The sequence below is a fragment of the Rhinoraja longicauda genome, unplaced genomic scaffold (genome assembly GCF_053455715.1).
Source record: "Rhinoraja longicauda isolate Sanriku21f unplaced genomic scaffold, sRhiLon1.1 Scf000296, whole genome shotgun sequence".
NCBI classification, from domain to species: Eukaryota; Metazoa; Chordata; class Chondrichthyes; order Rajiformes; family Arhynchobatidae; genus Rhinoraja; species Rhinoraja longicauda.
The window spans coordinates 24,920-45,233 of record NW_027601514.1 but is presented as its reverse complement, the minus strand read 5'-3'; the positions used below and the strand labels follow the sequence as shown (position 1 = coordinate 45,233).

Genomic DNA, 20,314 nt, shown 5'->3' with positions numbered 1-20,314 from the left:
CATGGTCGCGTTCACACGTGACCTCGCTGGCCAATCCGAGGGTTCGACGACCTGGACCATTCTCTATGGTCGCTACACTAGAACCGTAAGGGGAGAGTGGGTCGAACCACTCACGGGGAACCAGTGTGCACGGCCTGGTCAAGGGATCAGAGCAAGGCACGGGGACCTTAGGTCGGGCGAAAGCTCGGCGCAGAAACCCCTTACACACCTGTATTCATCAAGGAGAGAATAGTGCAATCACGGAGGGGTATATTGATATTCTAGGGCATGTTGATCATTTTGACTGTTTATCATTATTGTCCTATTCTGTTGCAGGCTCTGGTGCCTGTGGTAAGAGCAGGGAGTGTACCTCTGGCAGTTGCAAGAACTTGTGGTTGGAAATGTCGTATAGGAAGCCTGTGTGACCACAGCCCCATCTGATCTCATGAGCCTGCAGCCTGGGGATGTATAAAGCCTAAGCATCCCACTGTGCATTACAGCTCCAATAGCCTACAACTGTCTCCGCCGTGACTTGGGTCTGCCATTCCTCCTGAGTACTTTGCACCTGCATTCACCAAGGAGAGAATAGTGCGATCAGGGAGGGGTATATTGATATTCTAGGGACATGTGATCAAGAAGGAGGAGGTTTACTCTGCATTAGTTCAGAGATACAGCATGGAAACAGGCTCGTTGGCTCTCCATGTCCATTCCGACCATTGATCACCCATACACACTAATTCCATGCTATCCTGCTTTCTCATGTACTTCCTACACATCAGGGGCAATTTACGGAAGCCAAATAACCTACAAACCCGCATGTCTTTGGGATGTAGGAACAGGGAGAATAGGCAAACTCAACACTGGCAGCATCCAAGGTCAGGATCAAACTTTGGTCCTGGGCACTGTGAGGCAGCAGCTCTACCAGCTGTGTCACTGTGTCGCCCTTGGGCCACTGTGGCACAGGTATTGTTTTCTAGAAGAATAATATTGTGTCCAAGAAAACTCCCGGAAAAGATATATGGGAAAATGTAAAAGCAACAGAGAAGTTGCAGTGGGTGACTTTAATTTTTCCAATATGCACTTAACTCCCCTTGGTGCCACAAACTTAGATGGGGCAGAACTTTTGTAGGTGCATCTAGGAGGGTTTTTTTTGACAATATCTAGATCCAACCAGGGAAGGGACCATACTGGACCCTGTATTGGGAAATGAGCCTGGCCAGCTGATTGGAGTTTCAATGCAGGAACAGTAAACACAACTCCATATGTTTTCTGAAAGTTACGGATAAGGATAAATCTGGACCTTGGAGGAGAGTGCTAAGTTGAGAAGATGCCAATGACATCAGTATTAAGCATGAGCTGGGGAGACAGGATGAAAGGCAAGAATGGCAAGGCTCACGAACCTTCGATGACAAGTTTAGTCAAAAAGAAAAAAAGAAGCATATGTAAGGATGAGGAAACTGAAATTGGGCCCTTGAGAAATGTAGACAATAAGAAGAAAACAAAACTTCCATGGCAAGTTGGATTAAGGAGAATCCCAAGATATTTTATTCATTGTTGACAAATAAGTGGGTAACTAAGGAGGGGATTGGAACAGTCAAAGGTAAATAAGAGAATTTATGCATGGATTCACCGAAAATGGGTGAGTTACTAAATGAGTACTTTGCACCTGTATTCACCAAGGAGAGAATAGTGCAATCACGGAGGGGTATATTGATATTCTAGGGCATGTTGATCATTTTGACTGTTTATCATTATTGTCCTATTCTGCTGCAGGCTCTGGTGCCTGTGGTAAGAGCAGGGAGTGTACCTCTGGCAGTTGCAAGAACTTGTGGTTGGAACATGTCGTATAGGAAGCCTGTGTGACCACAGCCCCATCTGATCTCATGAGCCTGCAGCCTGGGGATGTATAAAGCCTGAGCATCCCACTGTGCATTACAGCTACAATAGCCTACAACTGTCTCCGCCGTGACATGGGTCTGCCATTCCTCCTGAGTACTTTGCACCTGCATTCACCAAGGAGAGAATAGTGCGATCAGGGAGGGGTATATTGATATTCTAGGGACATGTGATCAAGAAGGTGGAGGTTTACTCTGCTTTAGTTCAGAGATACAGCATGGAAACAGGCTCGTTGGCTCTCCATGTCCATTCCGACCATTGATCACCCATACACACTAATTCCATACTATCCTGCTTTCTCATGTACTTCCTACACATCAGGGGCAATTTACGGAAGCCAAATAACCTACAAACCCGCATGTCTTTGGGATGTAGGAACAGGGAGAATAGGCAAACTCAACACTGGCAGCATCCAAGGTCAGGATCAAACTTTGGTCCTGGGCACTGTGAGGCAGCAGCTCTACCAGCTGTGTCACTGTGTCGCCCTTGGGCCACTGTGGCACAGGTATTGTTTTTTAGAAGAATAATATTGTGTCCAAGAAAACTCCCGGAACAGATATATGGGAAAAATGTAAAAGCAACAGAGGAGTTGCAGTGGGTGACTTTAATTTTTCCAATATGGACTTAACTCCCCTTGGTGCCACAAACTTAGATGGGGCAGAATTTTTGTAGGTGCATCTAGGAGGGTTTCTTGACAATATCTAGATCCAACCAGGGAAGGGACCATACTGGACCCTGTATTGGGAAATGAGCCTGGCCAGCTGATTGGAGTTTCAATGCAGGAGCATATTGGGAACAGTAAACACAACTCCATATGTTTTCTGAAAGTTACGGATAAGGATAAATCTGGACCTTGGAGGAGAGTGCTAAGTTGAGAAGATGCCAATGACATCAGTATTAGGCATGAGCTGGGGAGACAGGATGAAAGGCAAGAATGGCAAGGCTCACGAACCTTCGATGACAAGTTTAGTCAAAAAGAAAAAAAGAAGCATATGTAAGGATGAGGAAACTGAAATTGGGCCCTTGAGAAATGTAGACAATAAGAAGAAAACAAAACTTCCATGGCAAGTTGGATTAAGGAGAATCCCAAGATATTTTATTCATTGTTGACAAATAAGTGGGTAACCAAGGAGGGGATTGGAACAGTCAAAGGTAAATAAGAGAATTTATGCATGGATTCACCGAAAATGGGTGAGTTACTAAATGAGTACTTTGCACCTGTATTCACCAAGGAGAGAATAGTGCAATCACGGAGGTGTATATTGATATTCTAGGGCATGTTGATCATTTTGACTGTTTATCATTATTGTCCTATTCTGCTGCAGGCTCTGGTGCCTGTGGTAAGAGCAGGGAGTGTACCTCTGGTAGTTGCAAGAACTTGTGGTTGGAACATGTCGTATAGGAAGCCTGTGTGACCACAGCCCCATCTGATCTCATGAGCCTGCAGCCTGGGGATGTATAAAGCCTGAGCATCCCACTGTGCATTACAGCTACAATAGCCTACAACTGTCTCCGCCGTGACATGGGTCTGCCATTCCTCCTGCTCCTCTTCCTGGTGGCAGCCAGCTGTTCTGGGTGAGTACAGTCAGGATTACTGGTAAGGGGAGCTTTTTCTTTCCATTGTGTCTGGATTAATCCCATCTGTTCATGAGTGATAGCTGAATGAGGCTATTCAGCCCATCAAGTCCACTCTGCCATTCAATCATGGCTGATCAACTGCCATTCAATCATGGCTCCCTCTCAACCCCATTCTCCTGCCTTATCCTCATAAGCCTGTCACTCGTACTAATCAAGAGTCTATCTACCTCCACCTTAAAAATATTCATCGACCTGGCCTCCACAGCCTTCTATGGCAAAGAATTCCAAGGATTCACCACCCTTTGAGTAAAGAAATTCCTCCTCATCTTCCTAAATGGACGTCCTTTTATTCTGAGGCTACGACCTCTGTTCCTAGACTCTCTCACTAGTGGAAACATCCTCTCCACATCTACTCTATCCAATCCTTTCACTATTCGATGTTTCAATCAGGTCCCCCCCACATCCTTCTAAATTCCAGGGAGTGCAGGCTCAGTGCGGTCTGGGCGGTAAAACCAGCCAACACTCTCAAAGTACTCAACTTATAGATGTTAGTCTTTAAAATGTTTATTGGAAGTAAATATCAAAAACTATTATGGCATAAAATACGTAATAAAATGTGCGATTAAATTTTACAAGAAAGTTAAAATGATGCAAGATAAAATGTTACAAAATACAATGCACTGACCATTCCTCTGTGCCCTAATGGGTTTGCACAGCTTTAATTCTTAACTTTAAGTCTCCAACTCAGAATGCAGCTCACCTCAATGTTCACTGATCCAGTGGTTAAATGGTACTTTATTGTCACATGTAACTAGGTACGTACACTTGAGTAAGAATCTTACTATACAAAGACACAAACATACTTAAGTACAAGAGTGTAGGAATAGTAGATTACACTGTTACAGGCATTACACAAGGCACACCACATTTCCAGCGCTATTTGTAAGATTGAAGTCCAAGGTTGTTTAAAATGTTGAGTCCGAACTTGGCCATAAAGGCCAGTTGTCCTAGTGGCGGCACTGCATTGGAGTTGCAGCGGCCGATCTGGCCAGACGATGTTATCAAAGTCCTCCACCCCTGCTCCGCCACTCCGTGCTGCAGCAGGCTGGTTCTGATCCACGCACTCGGCCTCTTAGTGCGGCACCTGAGCCACTCGAGCCCCCGGCTGCTGCAGGGCCTCCAGTGGCCCACTCCACCGACACTTTGACCAGGGGACATCCACCCATAAACATGTCGTCCCTCGCCTCACACGGCCACTGCTCAGCCTTCGATCCCCAGGGTGCCACCTCGCAATCAACCTTGAGCACAGAGTGCTGCCGAAGGTGTGGGAGGAAAGACCCCAGCAGCACCGTTCTTTTACTGCAACCGCCACCATTTTGAATCTTACGCACCAATCCTGTCCTGTTTCATTGCAAGTTGCTCTGAACTTTCCCCTGACACCCTTTATATCAAACAAAAATCACAGCTGGAGAAGTGACTGATGCAACTGTGTCATGTTATAGTGTCCAAGTAAACCCCTGGAACAGATATATGGGATAGATGTAAAAGCAGAGGGTGAGTTGTAGTGGGTGACTTTAATTTTCCCAATATGGACTCGGTCTCCGGTGGTGCCACAAGCTTAGATGAGGCAGAATTTTTGTAGGTGCATCTAGGAGGGTTTCTTGACAATATCTAGATCCAACCAGGGAAGGGACCATACTGGACCTTGTATTGGGAAATGCGCCTGGCCAGCTGATTGGAGTTTCAATGCATGAGCATATTGGGAACAGTAAACACAACTCCATATATTTGCAGTAAGTTACGGACAAGGATAAGCCTGGACCTTCGGGGAATGTGCTACATTGAGGTGAGGCTAATGACATCAGTATTAGGCACGTGTTGGGGAGAGAGGACGGAAGGCAAGAATAGCAAGGCTCAGGATCCTTGGATGTCAAGAGATGCTGCAAGTTTAGTCAAAAAGAAAAAGGAAGTTTGAGGAAGCTGAAATTGGGCTCTTTGAGAAATGTATAGACAATAGGAGGAAAATGAAACTCCCATGGCAAGTAGGATTAAGGAGAATCCCAAGATATTTTACCCATTGTTGACAAACAAGTGGGTAACTAGATAGAGGATTGGAGCAGTCAAGGATAAATTGGAGAATTTATGCTTGGATCTGGAAATGGGCGAGGTACTAAATGAGTACTTTGCACCTGCATTCACCAAGGAGAGAATCGTGCGATCAGGGAGGGGTATATTGATATTCTAGGGACATGTGATCAAGAAGGAGGAGGTTTAATCTGCTTTAGTTCAGAGATACAGCATGGAAACAGGCTCGTTGGCTCTCCATGTCCATTCCGACCATTGATCACCCATACACACTAATTCCATGCTATCCTGCTTTCTCATGTACTTCCTACACATCAGGGGCAATTTACGGAAGCCAAATAACCTACAAACCCGCATGTCTTTGGGATGTAGGAACAGGGAGAATAGGCAAACTCAACACTGGCAGCATCCAAGGTCAGGATCAAACTTTGGTCCTGGGCACTGTGAGGCAGCAGCTCTACCAGCTGTGTCACTGTGTCGCCCTTGGGCCACTGTGGCACAGGTATTGTTTTCTAGAAGAATAATATTGTGTCCAAGAAAACTCCCGGAACAGATATATGGGAAAAGTGTAAAAGCAAAAGAGGAGTTGCAGTGGGTGACTTTAATTTTTCCAATATGGACTTAACTCCCCTTGGTGCCACAAACTTAGATGGGGCAGAATTTTTGTAGGTGCATCTAGGACGGTTTTTTGACAATATCTAGATCCAACCAGGGAAGGGACCATACTGGACCCTGTATTGGGAAATGAGCCTGGCAAGCTGATTGGAGTTTCAATGCAGGAGCATATTGGGAACAGTAAACACAACTCCATATGTTTTCTGAAAGTTACGGATAAGGATAAATCTGGACCTTGGAGGAGAGTGCTAAGTTGAGAAGATGCCAATGACATCAGTATTAGGCATGAGCTGGGGAGACAGGATGAAAGGCAAGAATGGCAAGGCTCAAGAACCTTCGATGACAAGATTAGTCAAAAAGAAAAAAAGAAGCATATGTCAGGATGAGGAAATTGAAATTGGGCCCTTGAGAAATGTAGACAATAAGAAGAAAACAAAACTTCCATGGCAAGTTGGATTAAGGAGAATCCCAAGATATTTTATTCATTGTTGACAAATAAGTGGGTAACCAAGGAGGGGATAATCATATCATATCATATATATACAGCCGGAAACAGGCCTTTTCGGCCCTCCAAGTCCGTGCCGCCCAGCGATCCCCGCACATTAACATTATCCTACACCCACTAGGGACAATTTTTACATTTTACCCAGCCAATTAACCTACATACCTGTACGTCTTTGGAGTGTGGGAGGAAACCGAAGATCTCGGAGAAAACCCACGCAGGTCACGGGGAGAACGTACAAACTCCTTACAGTGCAGCACCCGTAGTCAGGATCGAACCTGAGTCTTCGGCGCTGCATTCGCTGTAAAGCAGCAACTCTACCGCTGCGCCACCGTGCCGCCACTGTGGCACAGGTATTGTTTTCTAGAAGAATAATATAGTGGATAACTCCCCAGCGCCTAATGGGATCTATCCCAGATCATTGAAAATACAAGAGTGGAGACTGCTGGGGCCTTGACAAAGATCTTTGTATACTCTTTAGCCACATGCAAGATCCCAAAGTTCTGCAGGTACCCCATTGCAATTCCTTCATTTGAGGCAGGAAATAGAGACAAAACAGGTCATTCATAGGATGGTGAGGCTGTGGTAGAAAAATTGGTGGAGAAGATTTTTAGGGATAGAATCCTAATCTATCCATAATAAGTCTTTTTAGGGATAGTCATCATGACTTTGGGAGGGGGAGATGATATCTTAAAAAATTGGTTGAGTTTTTTGAGGAGGTGACAAAGATGATTGAACGTAGGGCAATGGGTGTTGAATAAATGGATTTTAGTAAAGTTTTCAACCCAGGCCTTCATGGTAGGCTGATGTAAAGGCTAAAGTACATGAGATCCACAGAGACTTGATAGATTGAATTCAAAGTTGATGTGCACAATGTGAGAGGGACCCCTCCTTCAGATGCCACTCTGATCCCTCTCATTGGCTGACAGGCCAGGAGAGGCAATTCTCAGCATCATTGGTAACAGCGGGGGCAATTAGCTTATATTGGTTTGGTCACCAGAACCTTTTCAGCCTGTTCCCTATAAACCTTGGCATTCTAGCGAAAAGGGAGAGTGTGGGAAAGGGAAAGGCAAGGGGCAAGGGGCAAGGGGCAAGGGGCAAGGGGCAAGGGGCAAGGGGCAAGGGGCAAGGGGCAAGGGGCAAGGGGCAAGGGGCAAGGGGCAAGGGGCAGGGCTCCCTGCTAGCTGTGTTCCCCTGTCACAAGTCCGAGGAAGACTGAGTTACTGGGACAAAACTGAGACTGCCAGTACCATTGTGTGGTCAAGACTGGGCTGTCAGGAAAAAATCCGAGACAGCCAGCACTTCCACTGAGACTAAGGCCAAGTGGCCGGGTCAAGCCTGAGGTGCCAGTGCCTCGTCCTGTCCTAACAAGGGATTGCGCCCATGCATATGTAAAGACTGAGCTGGTCTGGCAGCATCTCCGGAGAAACGTCTAGGTGACGTATCGGGTCGAAATCCTTCTTCGGACTGACACTCTCACTCAGCCTGAAACATCATCTATTCCTTTTCTCCAGAGATGCTGCCTAATTGGTGCAGTTATGGATAGTGAGGAGGCTTGACGAATGATTCAGCAGGATATAGAAAGGTTGAAAATATGTGCAGAGAAACGACTGATGGAGTTTAATCTGGACACACTGCAGCCATGGTGTATCACTGTGGAGGGTGTGAATAGACTGGGTGCTCATTAAATGCGTTATTCGCCTTGGTCATCTAGACATGAGTCAAGCATTCCGAGTGTCATTGGAAGTGCACACATCTAGGAATGTGGAGAGTATTCATTATTGGCTTGATATTCTTTATAGACCATGGATTGAACAATGTAAGACCTGATTTGGATTCATAATCCAAGTAGCCCCAGAAACACCTTCACATTATAAACTTGGAGAATGCAGCATTTACATTGATTAAGCCTAGATGAATGGGAGGGTGGTGAGTGGATTGGAAGCAAGTGAGGAAACGTCCAAGTTCAGAAAGTGTGGGGCTGAGGGGAATGTGGATGGTGTTTTGATCTGCTGCCTTTGGTCACTTTTCACTGCTTTTCACTGTACCTCGATACATGTGACAATAAACTAAACTGAACCGAGCTCTGTCTACCTAGATGACTGGATTGGTGTACTCAGATGGAATGTAAACATTTCATGACCCCTGCTGCCACTTTGACTCTGCTCCCACCTAGACCACTCTGACTCTTTCCCTCCCTTTGACATCTCTACCCCCATCTCTGGAGTTACCAGGTGAGTGCGTGTTGTGGTGGTTTATATGCAGTAGGTGAACGGGGGCTGTACCGCCAATTACTATTTGCTCTATCAGCACTTCCTCGTGTGGCCAGTTCACAGATCCGTTAATGAAAACACTTTTGTTTTATAGCAAATCTAACTTGGGAGATCCTACCGATAATGTTCTGGCACTTAGGTGGCCACCAAACGCCTGTAAGGTAAATAGAATTATTTGTGTGCCAGTCTGAGTGCTTTGATTGTGAGAGCATGCAAATAGTGTCATTATCACAGAAGCTGCTTTGGAGATCATATTGCCATATTAATAATTAGAATCTGGATGGCATGACTGGTAGGTTTATGGATGTACCTGCTCCCAGTCAACTTTTGCCAGGTCCTGTTTCATGACATTCATATCATCCTTCCCCACTTTAGATCCTTAATTTCTAATCCTTGTATCTTTCCTTATCTACCTTGAAACGCACGTTTGGAACAATAAGGTTGAGAGAAGATTGGTGGTATAGTGGACAATGAAGAGGCTTGTCTCAGGTTACAACCGATTTGGATGAGAGTGTACAAGGCTTGATTAGTAAGTTTGTAGATGACAATAAAGTAGGTGGTATCGCAGATTGCAAAGAGGGTTATCAAAAATTACAGCAGGGTCTTGATCTGCTGGGCAAGTGGGCCGAGGAGAGGCAAATGGAGTTTTATGCAGATAAGTGCAAGATGTTAAATTTTGTAAAGTCAAACCAAGGTAGAACCTTCGCAGTGAATGGGAAGGGCCTGTGGAGTGTTGTAGAGCAGAGGGATCGGGCGGTGGTGCAGCAGTAGATTTGCTGCCTTACAGCGCCAGAGACCCAGGTTTGATCCTGACTACAGGTATTTGTCAGTACAGAGTTTGTAAGTTCTCCCCGTGACCTGTGTGGGTTTTCTCTAGGATCTCCGGTTTCCTTCCACACCCCAAAGACATACAGGTTTGTTGGATAATTGGCGGGGTATAATTGTAATTTGTCCCTAGTGTGTATAGATTAGTGTTAATGTGTGGGGATTGCTCATCTGCGCACTCAGTGGGCCGATGGGACTGTTTCCTCGTTGTATCTCTAAACTAAACTAAAAACTAAGCAGTGAAAGTGCTAGTGTAAAGTGTAGTTCCCTGAAAGTGGCATCACGGGTGGTTTGGGTATTAAAGAGGAGTTTTAGTGTATTGGCTTTCATCAGTCATAGGGAATGGATATGGTGAATGTACAGTTTTTTACCCAGGATAAGAACCTGAGAGCATAGGCCTAAGGTGAGAGGGGAAAGAATTAATAAGAATTTCTTCACACAAAGGGTGGTAGGTATGGAAAATGAACTGCCAGAGAAGATCGTTGAGGCACGTACAATAACAGCATTTAAAAGACATTTGGGCAGGCACATGGACAGGAAAGGTTTAGTGGGATATGGGCCATACCTAAGGAAATGGGACTAACTTAGGTGAGGCACCTTGGTCAGCATGGACGAGTTTGATCAATGGGGCTGTTTCCATGATAACTCTTTACGACCGAGCACACACTTTATGCAGGTATGCCAAATAAGACAATCCACTGTTCGTTGTTACCAATGGAGTGTGTCGATGTTGAAAGGCTTCAAGAATACTGTACGAGCATCTCTAAAACTTGTTCTGTCACCACCTGATCGTTTGCCCTCAGTCAGCGATCCACAAAACAGCTGCATTCTGACATCAGACTCTCTTGTGACATGTCCTGCTCCTCTGATCTGTGATTCCTTCAGTAACGTGTACATGTTTTTAGTTTCAGAGATATAGAGTGGAATAGGCCCATTGAGTCCGTGCTGAACAGCAATCACCAGTACACTAATTCTATCCTACACACTAGGGACAATTAACCTACAAACCCACACGTCTTTGGGATGTGGGAGGAAAGCAGAGCATCCAGAGGAAACACACGCAGTCACAGCAAGAACGTGCAAACTCCATATAGACAGCACCCGTAGTCAGGATCAAACCCGGGTCTCTGGCATTGGGAGGCAGCAGCTGTACTACTGCGCCAATGTGCCACCCATGGTGAGGAGGTTTATTTGGGACAGAATGTGTCTATCTGGATTTCTGTCTGAAGAGTGATTGGTTACATGGTGATATTGATCTAATAAGATGGGCAGAGCAATGTCAGGTGGAAGTGAGACCATATACATCAAAGGTCTAATAAGGGTAGAACAAGAGGAAAGGTTATGGAGGTTAGGCCAGTGGTCTGCTCTTCCTGTGGGAGTTTGGGAACATTTCTGGTGTGTCTGACTACACCTGCAGGAGGCTGTGTCCAGCTGCAGCTTCCCACTGTGTAGTGCCGTGGAGAATTTGATTTACGGAGAAATTTGTTGACTGAATTTAGCAATTAGTCACACTGCAGGTAGAGAAAGGAAGGAGGTGGATGACCAGGAGGAGCAGTAAGTGCAGGCAGGTCGTGCAGGAGTGAGTGCCCTGTGGTCATTCCCCTCGCAGACAGAGTAGGTCTCTCAGAGGAAAGTTGCAGCAGTAGCCAAGGTGTGGCACCACAGTTGGCTGTGATGCACAGCAGGGCAAGGAAACATCTCAGTGAGCTGTGGTGTGGGGAAGAGATGGACTTCCCCTTGGCTCAGAGCGAGATCCCAGGATGGTTTGTTGCCTCTCACGTGTCAAGGACAGAGATGTCTTGGATTGGATCCGGGACATTGTGAAAGGGGAGAGAAAACAGCTGAGATTGTTGTACACAATGGTACTGACAACCTAGGCAGAACGAGAGGTGAGATCCGACAGGGTGAACTTAGAGAGTTTGGTAGAAGTTTACAAAGCAGAACTTCCAGAGTGTAATCTCAAAATTCCTCTCAGTGCCATATGCCAATGATGGTAACAATAGAATAGATGAACGCATGGCTGAAGAACTGGTGCAGAAGGCAGGTCTTTAGCTGATGAGATCACTGGGATAACTTCTGGGCAGGTGTGACCTGTACAAGAGGGACAGGGTGCATCAAAACTGGAAAAGGACTAACATCCTCTCAGGGAGGTTTGAGGAATGGGTAGTAAAGGCTTTTGGTACCTTCATTAATCAGGGTGTTAAGTAAAGAAGTTGCAATATTGTGTTACAGTTGCACAAGACTTTGAGGCTGCATTTGGAGTATTGTGTTCAGTTTTGGTCACTCTGCAATAGGAAGGATGTCATTAAGCTTAAAGAGCACAGAGAAGCTGAAGAGGATGTTGCCAGGACTTGTGAGCCTGTGCTACAGAGAGAGGTTGTGTAGGCGAGAACGTTATTCTTTGGAGTGCAGGAAGATGAGCAATGATCTTATAAAGGAGTATAAGGTCTTGAGGGGAATAGATAGGGTATTTTACCGAACGCGGGGGAATCATGAACAAGAAGACTTAGGTTAAAGGTGAGTGGGGCAAGATTTGATTGGAACCTGAGGGTCAATTTCTTCACACAGAAGGTGGTGGCAACATAGATTACAGCCACCTGCTCCATGACCCTTGCATCCTTTAACAACCTGGGATTATCCCTTCCGGTGCAAGTGACTTGTTAGTGTTACCTCCTCCTCCTCATCAGTTACCCCCACCCCCTCTCCCAGATCTGCATCACTCCGCTTCTGGCAGCTCCCATTTCCTGATAACGGGTGATACAATGCCCTCAGCCATGTTCCAGCTGTGCCTCTACCTTGATGCAGATCACTCCGTTATACCCTGATCTCCACACTCCGCTCATCCCATTTACAGGCCTTTGGAAGGCTCTTTGTTCCACTTTCCCTTGAAAAGCCTCTCTCCTTTTGTACTCACTGCCTCTCCCAACTCACCACATTCAGGTGGGTTTCCATTGAAGTCTCACCTTCCTCATGCTCACTCCTTCCTTCACTCCCTCCTGGGTGATCCAGGGAGCACCTGAGTTCCTTTACTTTTCCCTGGTGTGGGAATACTCCTCGTCTGTACATAAAACATTCCCCATTCTTCAGTGACAGTGCCAGCTGCCACAATATCAACACTTGTGATACATGAGGACTGGGGAGAGCAGTCCATATCGCGATTTACTAACACAAAGCACATTATCTATGCTTGCGTAAGGAAACAAGAGTTGAAAAGTATTCTGTCCATTTATTTTTTTCTCCAAATAAAATTTGGCAATCTCTAATTTTTTTTGGTATCCCAGATCTTTGAAACTTGTGATTTTTTGTCCACTGAAGAAATGGCAGGCAGGTTGGTGCAGTGTATTTCCTGCAGGTTATGGGTGGTCAAGGATGCCTATGGAGCTTCTGGAGACTACACCTGCAGGAATTGTGTCCAGGTGCAGCTCCTGAGTGAACGTGTTGGGGAACTGGGGAAGCAGCTGGATGACCTTAGGGCCATCCTGGAAAATGAGAGTTTCCTGGACAAGTGAAGTTGTTAAGCCAGTGATTCAGGAGGAGAGCAGGTGGGTGACTGGGAGAAAAGGGAGTAAACGTGGAGAGCAGGCGACCCCGGTGGCTGTGCCGAATGAAAACAGGTATGCCCCCTTAGGAGTTGTCGGAGCAGAAGACGCTTCCAGTCCAAGCGGTGAACAGGTCGGTGGCTCCAATCCTGGCAAGGAGACTCGACTGGGGAGACCGACGTCAGGCAGAGCCATAGTAGTGGGTGACTCCATTGTCCGAAGTGTGGGCAGGAGATTCTGTAGCGGCAGGCGGGACTTCAGGATGGTCTGTTACCTCCCTGGTGCCAGGGTTAAATATGTCACAGACCGACTTCAGAACATCCTCAAGAGGAAGGGTGAACAGCCAGAAGTGGTTGTGCACGTGGGCATGAACGACGTCGGGAAGAAGAGGAAGTTTTGCAAAGTGAATTCCAGCCCAAGCGAGTTTGTGCATGGCCTTAAGGACATCCCCTCTCTTCAGTCTATAGTAGTTGGCATCCGTCCATCGGCGAGAGGCGACGGTGAAGCTTTGATGCTGTCTTGTTTGGAGAAGGGAATGTTTAATCGATAGTCTATAATACCATTTTCCTCTGCCTCCCATCTCCTGTTTTCCATCCTTACCTTTTCTGACCACCATATCTTTGAATATTAAGAGGTCTGTTCTGCCGAGAATGAGCCATGTGATCAGCAGCACATCATAATCACACATGGCTCTTTGTACCTGCAGCTCACCAATCTTACTCATCACATTCTGTGTATATTGTGGACACCAGATTGTGTCTCTCAATTTGCTCCTATCCAACAATTCCTTCTCTGTCATCATCCAACACTCACACCCTCTGTTCACCTTATTTATTTTTGCTGTTATTGCCTGGTATGCCCATACCCTGCTGATCTTGATTCAACTGTCATGACTTGGGCATTGTCCCAATCCTATTAACTTGTGATCCGTCCATCTCATACAGGTTTCATCTGCCTCTGAATCTGAATGTACCTGCATGCACCATGGATGTTACCAGTCTATCGCCACCTTCTCTTCACCTTCTCTTCACATTCTGTTCTCCCTGAAGCCTGGCCGTGCCAGCAGCCCAGAGATTGCCACCTGTCCACCTCTGGCAACATTGACAGACTTCCATTGCTGCCTTCTCCACATTGGTACCAATGTGTACCACTTGTTCTGGGTCCCACTTTCCTCTGCACCCTCTCACTCATATCCTGAGAAGCAGAGAAACATCCACCTGGAGAGAAGCAACCAATCCCACAGTCACTTTGACCCATCCACCTGTCTCTTCCACCCCTCCCTTTGTTCACTCACCCCTCTGTCCTTTTGCCAAACCCTCCCATTGCCTGCCCACTCTCTGCCTGACAATGACCCCAATGATCTATCTTTTTTTTAACCTTTTTCATCCATTTTGTTTCAGTGATGGGTTTTCTTTGTTCTTTCTCCAGGTGAATCACTGGACCGGCAAAGGATGTGAATTTGAATGGTGGACCATCCATGGCTGGTGGTAAGTCTCGTTACTCAGATGGGTTCTAGTGAGAGATGGGAGTTGTCAGGGAGAGCTGACAGGGGGGTCTCCAGTGGTAGTGTCGGGCTGTGGTGCTGGTCTGTGGTCTCCACTGAGCCCAGGAACTGGACACCAGCACCAGAACAACAGCTGGTTCTGCAGCTGCACGGCTGCATTCTGAGCAAAGGTCTTCAGCTCCACCTCAAATGGCCGCCCCTGAATCTGACACAACCCTGTCAGTCCCCCTCACAATTTAGACAATTCATGAAGATCACCTCTCATTCCAAAATCTCCAGTGAGCTTCGGCCCAACCTGCTCAATCTCTCATACAGCACCCCATCCCAGGACTCAACCTTTCACCATTCACCCAACTGCTTCCATGGCAGCTATACCTCTCTTTAAATAAAGGGACCAAGAATCTGTTGTGATGTCACTAAAGGTCTGCAGAGACAAAGCCAGACCTCTGTTGGAATAATATATTCAAGACGTGAGTGACAATTAACTTCTTTGTTCACAATAACGTGTCAAGCCAGAGACTGCTCTGCTGACTCAGAGCATGCGACCTTTTAATATCATATTTAATAGCAAGAAATGTGGAGTGGGTCACGTATATTTGTTAACATGGTTAACTATTGTGATCCAGAATTCTCTTCTTTCCCTTATCAGCCTTAACATTAAAGATCAAAAGTACAAGGTCAGACATGTTCAACCTATGAGACACTTCACTAAAATAAAGTTCTATTTCCACGGTACGAAGTGCTCATAAGACAGAGAGCAGTTCAGTTCTTCCCACAATTCCCACACCTCCTCACTATTACACTTCACACCCGGCAAACCCGGGACGGGGTATATTTGCTGTCATTGCTCCAAGCTGCAGTGTGGGAGCACCGATTCTGCAACGCTGGAGTTACCACGGAGCCCCTGGTCTCTGGCACTGAGACAGAACAGGAAGTGTTGTCCCTGTGAAGAAGTTGTCAGCAAAGTGCAGGAACTCTTCAGCTTGGAGGTAGTAACTCACCCCATCCATTTATCTTCCAGGCCCCCCCAGGGTCGCAATGTGAATATGGATCCGTATAACTACAACAAAATAAAGGTCAGTAGTACTTACGGTTCAAGACCATCGTGAGTTTTGGGTCTGGGGTGACACGCTGGCACACAGGCCTTTGGTCAATTTCTCTAGAGGGTGGGTGGGCTTTTCAAATCACACAGCAGCAGGAAGTGTCCTCAGGTCTGTTCTCTGGGCATTTTACATTGGCCTCAGCTGCAGTATTTGAGATTGTGTACAGAAACACACAAACCCATTGAAAACCTTCAGTTTGTAACCCACTCCTAGTATCTGTTATTCAACATGTAAATGACTTCCTACAGACAATGAATGACTTCCCACTCTGTAACTCTGGTATCTGTTATTTCCACACATAAACTATCTGAACTCCTGCCATAGATCCAAGCATGTTACTCCCCCACAGATATCTGATATTAGAATCATGCAGCATGCAAAGAGACCTGTCAGCTTATCCACGCCAATCAAGATGTCTACCAAAGCTAGTGAGCTTTGCCTGTTTGGCCCATATCTCTCTAAACCCTACCTATGCATAAACCTGTACAAATGTCTTTTAAACGTTATAATTCTACCCATCTCTACCAATTTCTGTGGCAGCTTCTTCCTTATACCCAGCACCCTATGTGGGAATAAGTCTCTCCCCTCTCACATTAAAGCTGCGCCCTCTAGTTTTAGACTCCCCTATGCTGGAGTATAGGCTGTGACCATGCGCCTTCTCTATGCTTCCCATGATTTCATAAACCTCCATAAGATCACCCCTCGGCCTCCTTCACTCCAGGGAAAACAGTCCCTGTCTGTTCAGTCTGATCAATCTGAAGAAGGTTCCCAACCCAAAAGGTTTCCTGTCCATTCCCTCTGCAGATGCTGCCTGAATCCAGCATCTTACTCCAGCATTGTTTTTGCTAAAGATTCCAGCGCCTGCAGTTTCTTGTGTCCACAGCTGATCTAATGTCACCTAATAACTCAAGCCTTCCAATCTTGTAGTATTTCACCTGTGAATATTAGGTGTAGCGGGACAGGAGGCATCTCTGGAGAGAAGGACTGGGTGACATTTCAGATCGAGACCCTTCAGTCTGAAGAAGTCTTATCCGAAATGTTATCCATTCCTTTTCTCCAGAGATGCTGCCTGTCCCACTGAGTTACTCCAGCATTTTGTGTCTACCGTCGATTTAAACCAGCATCTGCAGTTTTTTCCTACACAATATTAGGTCTAGGTTCGGCTTAAGTTTATTGTTGTCACATGTTCCGAGATACAGTGAAAAGCTTTCTTTTGCATGCTTTCCAATCAGATCAGAAAATACTATACATAAATACAATCAAGCCAAACTCGAGTGCAATAGATAGAACAAAAGGGAAGATACAGAGTGCTGGAGTAACTAAGAATATGTTTCTCAGCTTTGTAGTGCATTAGTTCCAGAAACAAAGTCCAATGTCTGCAATGCAGTAGAGGTGAATTGGTTTAGTACCCTAGTTAATGGAAGGACCGTTCAGAAGCTTGATAACAGAGGGGAAGAAGCAGTTCTGGAGTCTAGTGTTGCACGCTTTCAAGCTTCTGTACCTTCTGCTGGAAGGGAACAGGGAGAAGGATGACCAGGGTCTGACAAGTCAGTGATTGTGTTGGTTGGGTCACTGGTTGGGTCTAAGTCTGGTCTGTGTTAAACAAAGAAACAAAGTGCTGGAGTAACTCAGTGGGTCTGGCAACATCTCTGAGGAATGTGGATTGGAGACGTTTCAAGTCAGGATACTTCTTCAGACTGATTGTAAGGGGTGGGGGAAAAGAAAGCTGGAAGAGAGGAGGGGGATTACAAATTGTGAAGCCATAGGAAGAGATGTAAGAGGAGGGGGAAGGGGAAATAGGCGTGAGCCAGGTAAGGCGGGGGGGGGGGGGGGGGGAGGGGGGGTTGTTAGAGGTCACCTAAAATTGGAGGATTCCATGTTCATACTCTTGGGTTGTAAGCTTGGTAAATGTTAAAAAACCCATCTCTAGTGTGTGTAGGATAGTGCAAGGGTCGCTGGTTGGCGAGGACTTGGGCCAAAGGGCCTGTTTCCGCACTAAATGTTAATCGGAATCCTATGTTTAAAAAGCTTTGAGACAAATGCTTAAATAGGACTTGGCAGAGAGGGATACTGTCTTAATGTGGGCAAATGGGATTAGTGTAGTTGGGTAAATTGCATGAACCCAGTATGCCAAAGAGCTCAATTCGATGCTTATAGAGTTATAGAGTAATGCAGCACAGAAACGTTTCCTTCAGGTAACCTTGTCTATGCTGACCATGATCCTCATCTGCATGACCCCATTTGACCACATTGGGATCTCATCTCTCTATTCCTTTCCTACCCATGTATCTGGACATTCCTACCCTGGGGAAAGGACTCCAACTATCTATGCTGTCAATGCCCCTCATGATCTTATTATCCTTTATCAACCTCCTTTTCAGCCAACATCCTGGTGAATTGTTTTTGTCCAACTCCGTGAAGAGTTGGTGCAGGGGGCAGGGATTCGGATTTCAGGATCTTTGGGATCTTTTCCGGGGCAGGGGTGACCTGAATAAAAGGGACGGGTTGCACCTAAACTGGAGGGGAACAACATCCTAGCGGGAAGGTTTGCTAATGCTACATGGGAGGGTTTAAACTAGATTGGCAGTGGGGTGGGATCTCGTGCAGGACAGAGGCACAGGAGAGGTTAGAATGGAGGGTGGTGTAGGAAAGGTTGATGGACAGAAGAGGGAAAAACCCGGAGAGCGAGGAAGGATTGATGGTTTAAACTGCATGTATTTTAATGCAAGGGCTTGATGGGTAAGGCATATGAGCTTAGGACGTGGTTAGGTTCGCACGACTGGGACGTTATAGCCATGACTGAAACCTGGATAAGGGAGGGGCAGGACTGGCAGCTCAATGATCCGGGGTACAGGAGCTTCAGGAGAGACATGGGTGAGGAAAAAAGCAGAGGGGGAGTTGCATTGTTTATTAAGGAGGATGGCACGGCTAGGTTCAGAGGTTAAGTTCAGAGGTAACATTACGGACAGTTCGTCTAGTGAAGCTATGTAGGTGGAGCTGAGGAACAAGAAAGGGATGATCAGGAAAGGGGTGTACTACAAATGCCCAAATAGTCAACGGGAATTAGAAGAGCAAATGTGCCAGGAGATTGCAGACAGCTGCAGGTCAAATAAGGTTGTTGTAGTAGGGGATTTTAACTTTCCTAATATAGACTGGGAAAATCATAGCATGAAGGGTTCAGATGAGGTTTAAGAAAGCTATGGACCGGGATGGAGAGGGACCATGTGTTAGACAATAGACAATAGACAATAGGTGCAGGAGTAGGCCATTCAGCCCTTCGAGCCAGCACCGCCATTCAATGTGATCATGGCTGATCACTCCCAATCAGTACCCCGTTCCTGCCTTCTCCCCATACCCCCTCACTCCGCTATCCTTAAAAGCTCTATCCAGCTCTCTCTTGAAAGCATCCAACGAACTGGCCTCCACTGCCCTCTGAGGCAGAGAATACCATACCTTCACCACTCTCTGACTGAAAAAGTTCTTCCTCATCTCCGTTCTAAGTGGGCTACCCCTTATTCTTAAACTGTGGCCCCTTGTTCTGGACTCCCCCAACATTGGGAACATGTTTCCTGCCTCTAATGTGTCCAATCCCCTAATTATCTTATACGTTTCAATAAGATCCCCCCTCATCCATCTAAATTCCAGTGTATACAAGTCTAATTGCTCCAGCCTTTCAACATACGACAGTCCCGCCATTCCGGGAATTAACCTAGTGAACCTACGCTGCACGCCCTCAATAGCAAGAGTATCCTTCCTCAAATTTGGAGACCAAAACTGCACACAGTACTCCAGGTGCAGTCTCACCAGGGCCCGGTACAACTGTAGAAGGACCTCTTTGCTCCTATACTCAACTCCTCTTGTTACGAAGGCCAACATTCCATTGGTTTTCTTCACTGCCTGCTGTACCTGCATGCTGCCTTTCAGTGACTGATGCACTAGGACACCCAGATCTCGTTGAACATCCCCTCTTCCTAACTTGCTCAACTGGGGTAAGGCCAACTTTGAGGGTATGAGAGAACCTTCAAGTTGACTGGAGCAGGTTATTTGATGGGGAAAGGAACATCGGCCAAGTGGGATGTTTTTAAAAGTGTACTAAAGAGAGCTCAGGATGTGTACGTCCCCGTTAGAGTGAAAGGCATAGCAGGCAAAGAAGGCAGCTTGGCTGATGAGGGAAATTGAGATGTTAGTCAAAAACAAGAAGGATACATGGGACAGGTATAGGCAGCTGGGATCAAGTGCACCCCTGGAGGAGTTTTGGGAACTAAGGAGCAACTAAAAAAAGGAGAACAGAAAGGCTAAAAAGAGGCCAGGAGATAGCTCTGGCGGGTAGCCTCAAGAACAATTCCAAAAGATTTTATAAATAATTAAGGGAGAAAGGGTAACTTGAGAGAGAGTGGGACATCTCAGGAATAAAA

The 20,314-nt window shown here is 46.2% G+C and overlaps 1 protein-coding gene across 1 annotated transcript in view; it reads left to right on the top strand.

The window, feature by feature from the left end:
* Nucleotides 1–3,352: 3,352 nt before the first annotated feature.
* The window catches only part of LOC144590758 (ribonuclease T2-like), a 34,947-nt gene continuing 17,985 nt past the window's right edge, over nt 3,353–20,314 (top strand). The window contains exons 1-4 of the mRNA XM_078395181.1: nt 3,353–3,450; nt 9,023–9,089; nt 14,721–14,779; nt 15,818–15,872. Of these exons, the coding sequence (XP_078251307.1) occupies nt 3,398–3,450; nt 9,023–9,089; nt 14,721–14,779; nt 15,818–15,872 (234 nt within the window). The 5' untranslated portion in view covers nt 3,353–3,397. The remainder of the gene's footprint in view (nt 3,451–9,022; nt 9,090–14,720; nt 14,780–15,817; nt 15,873–20,314) is intronic.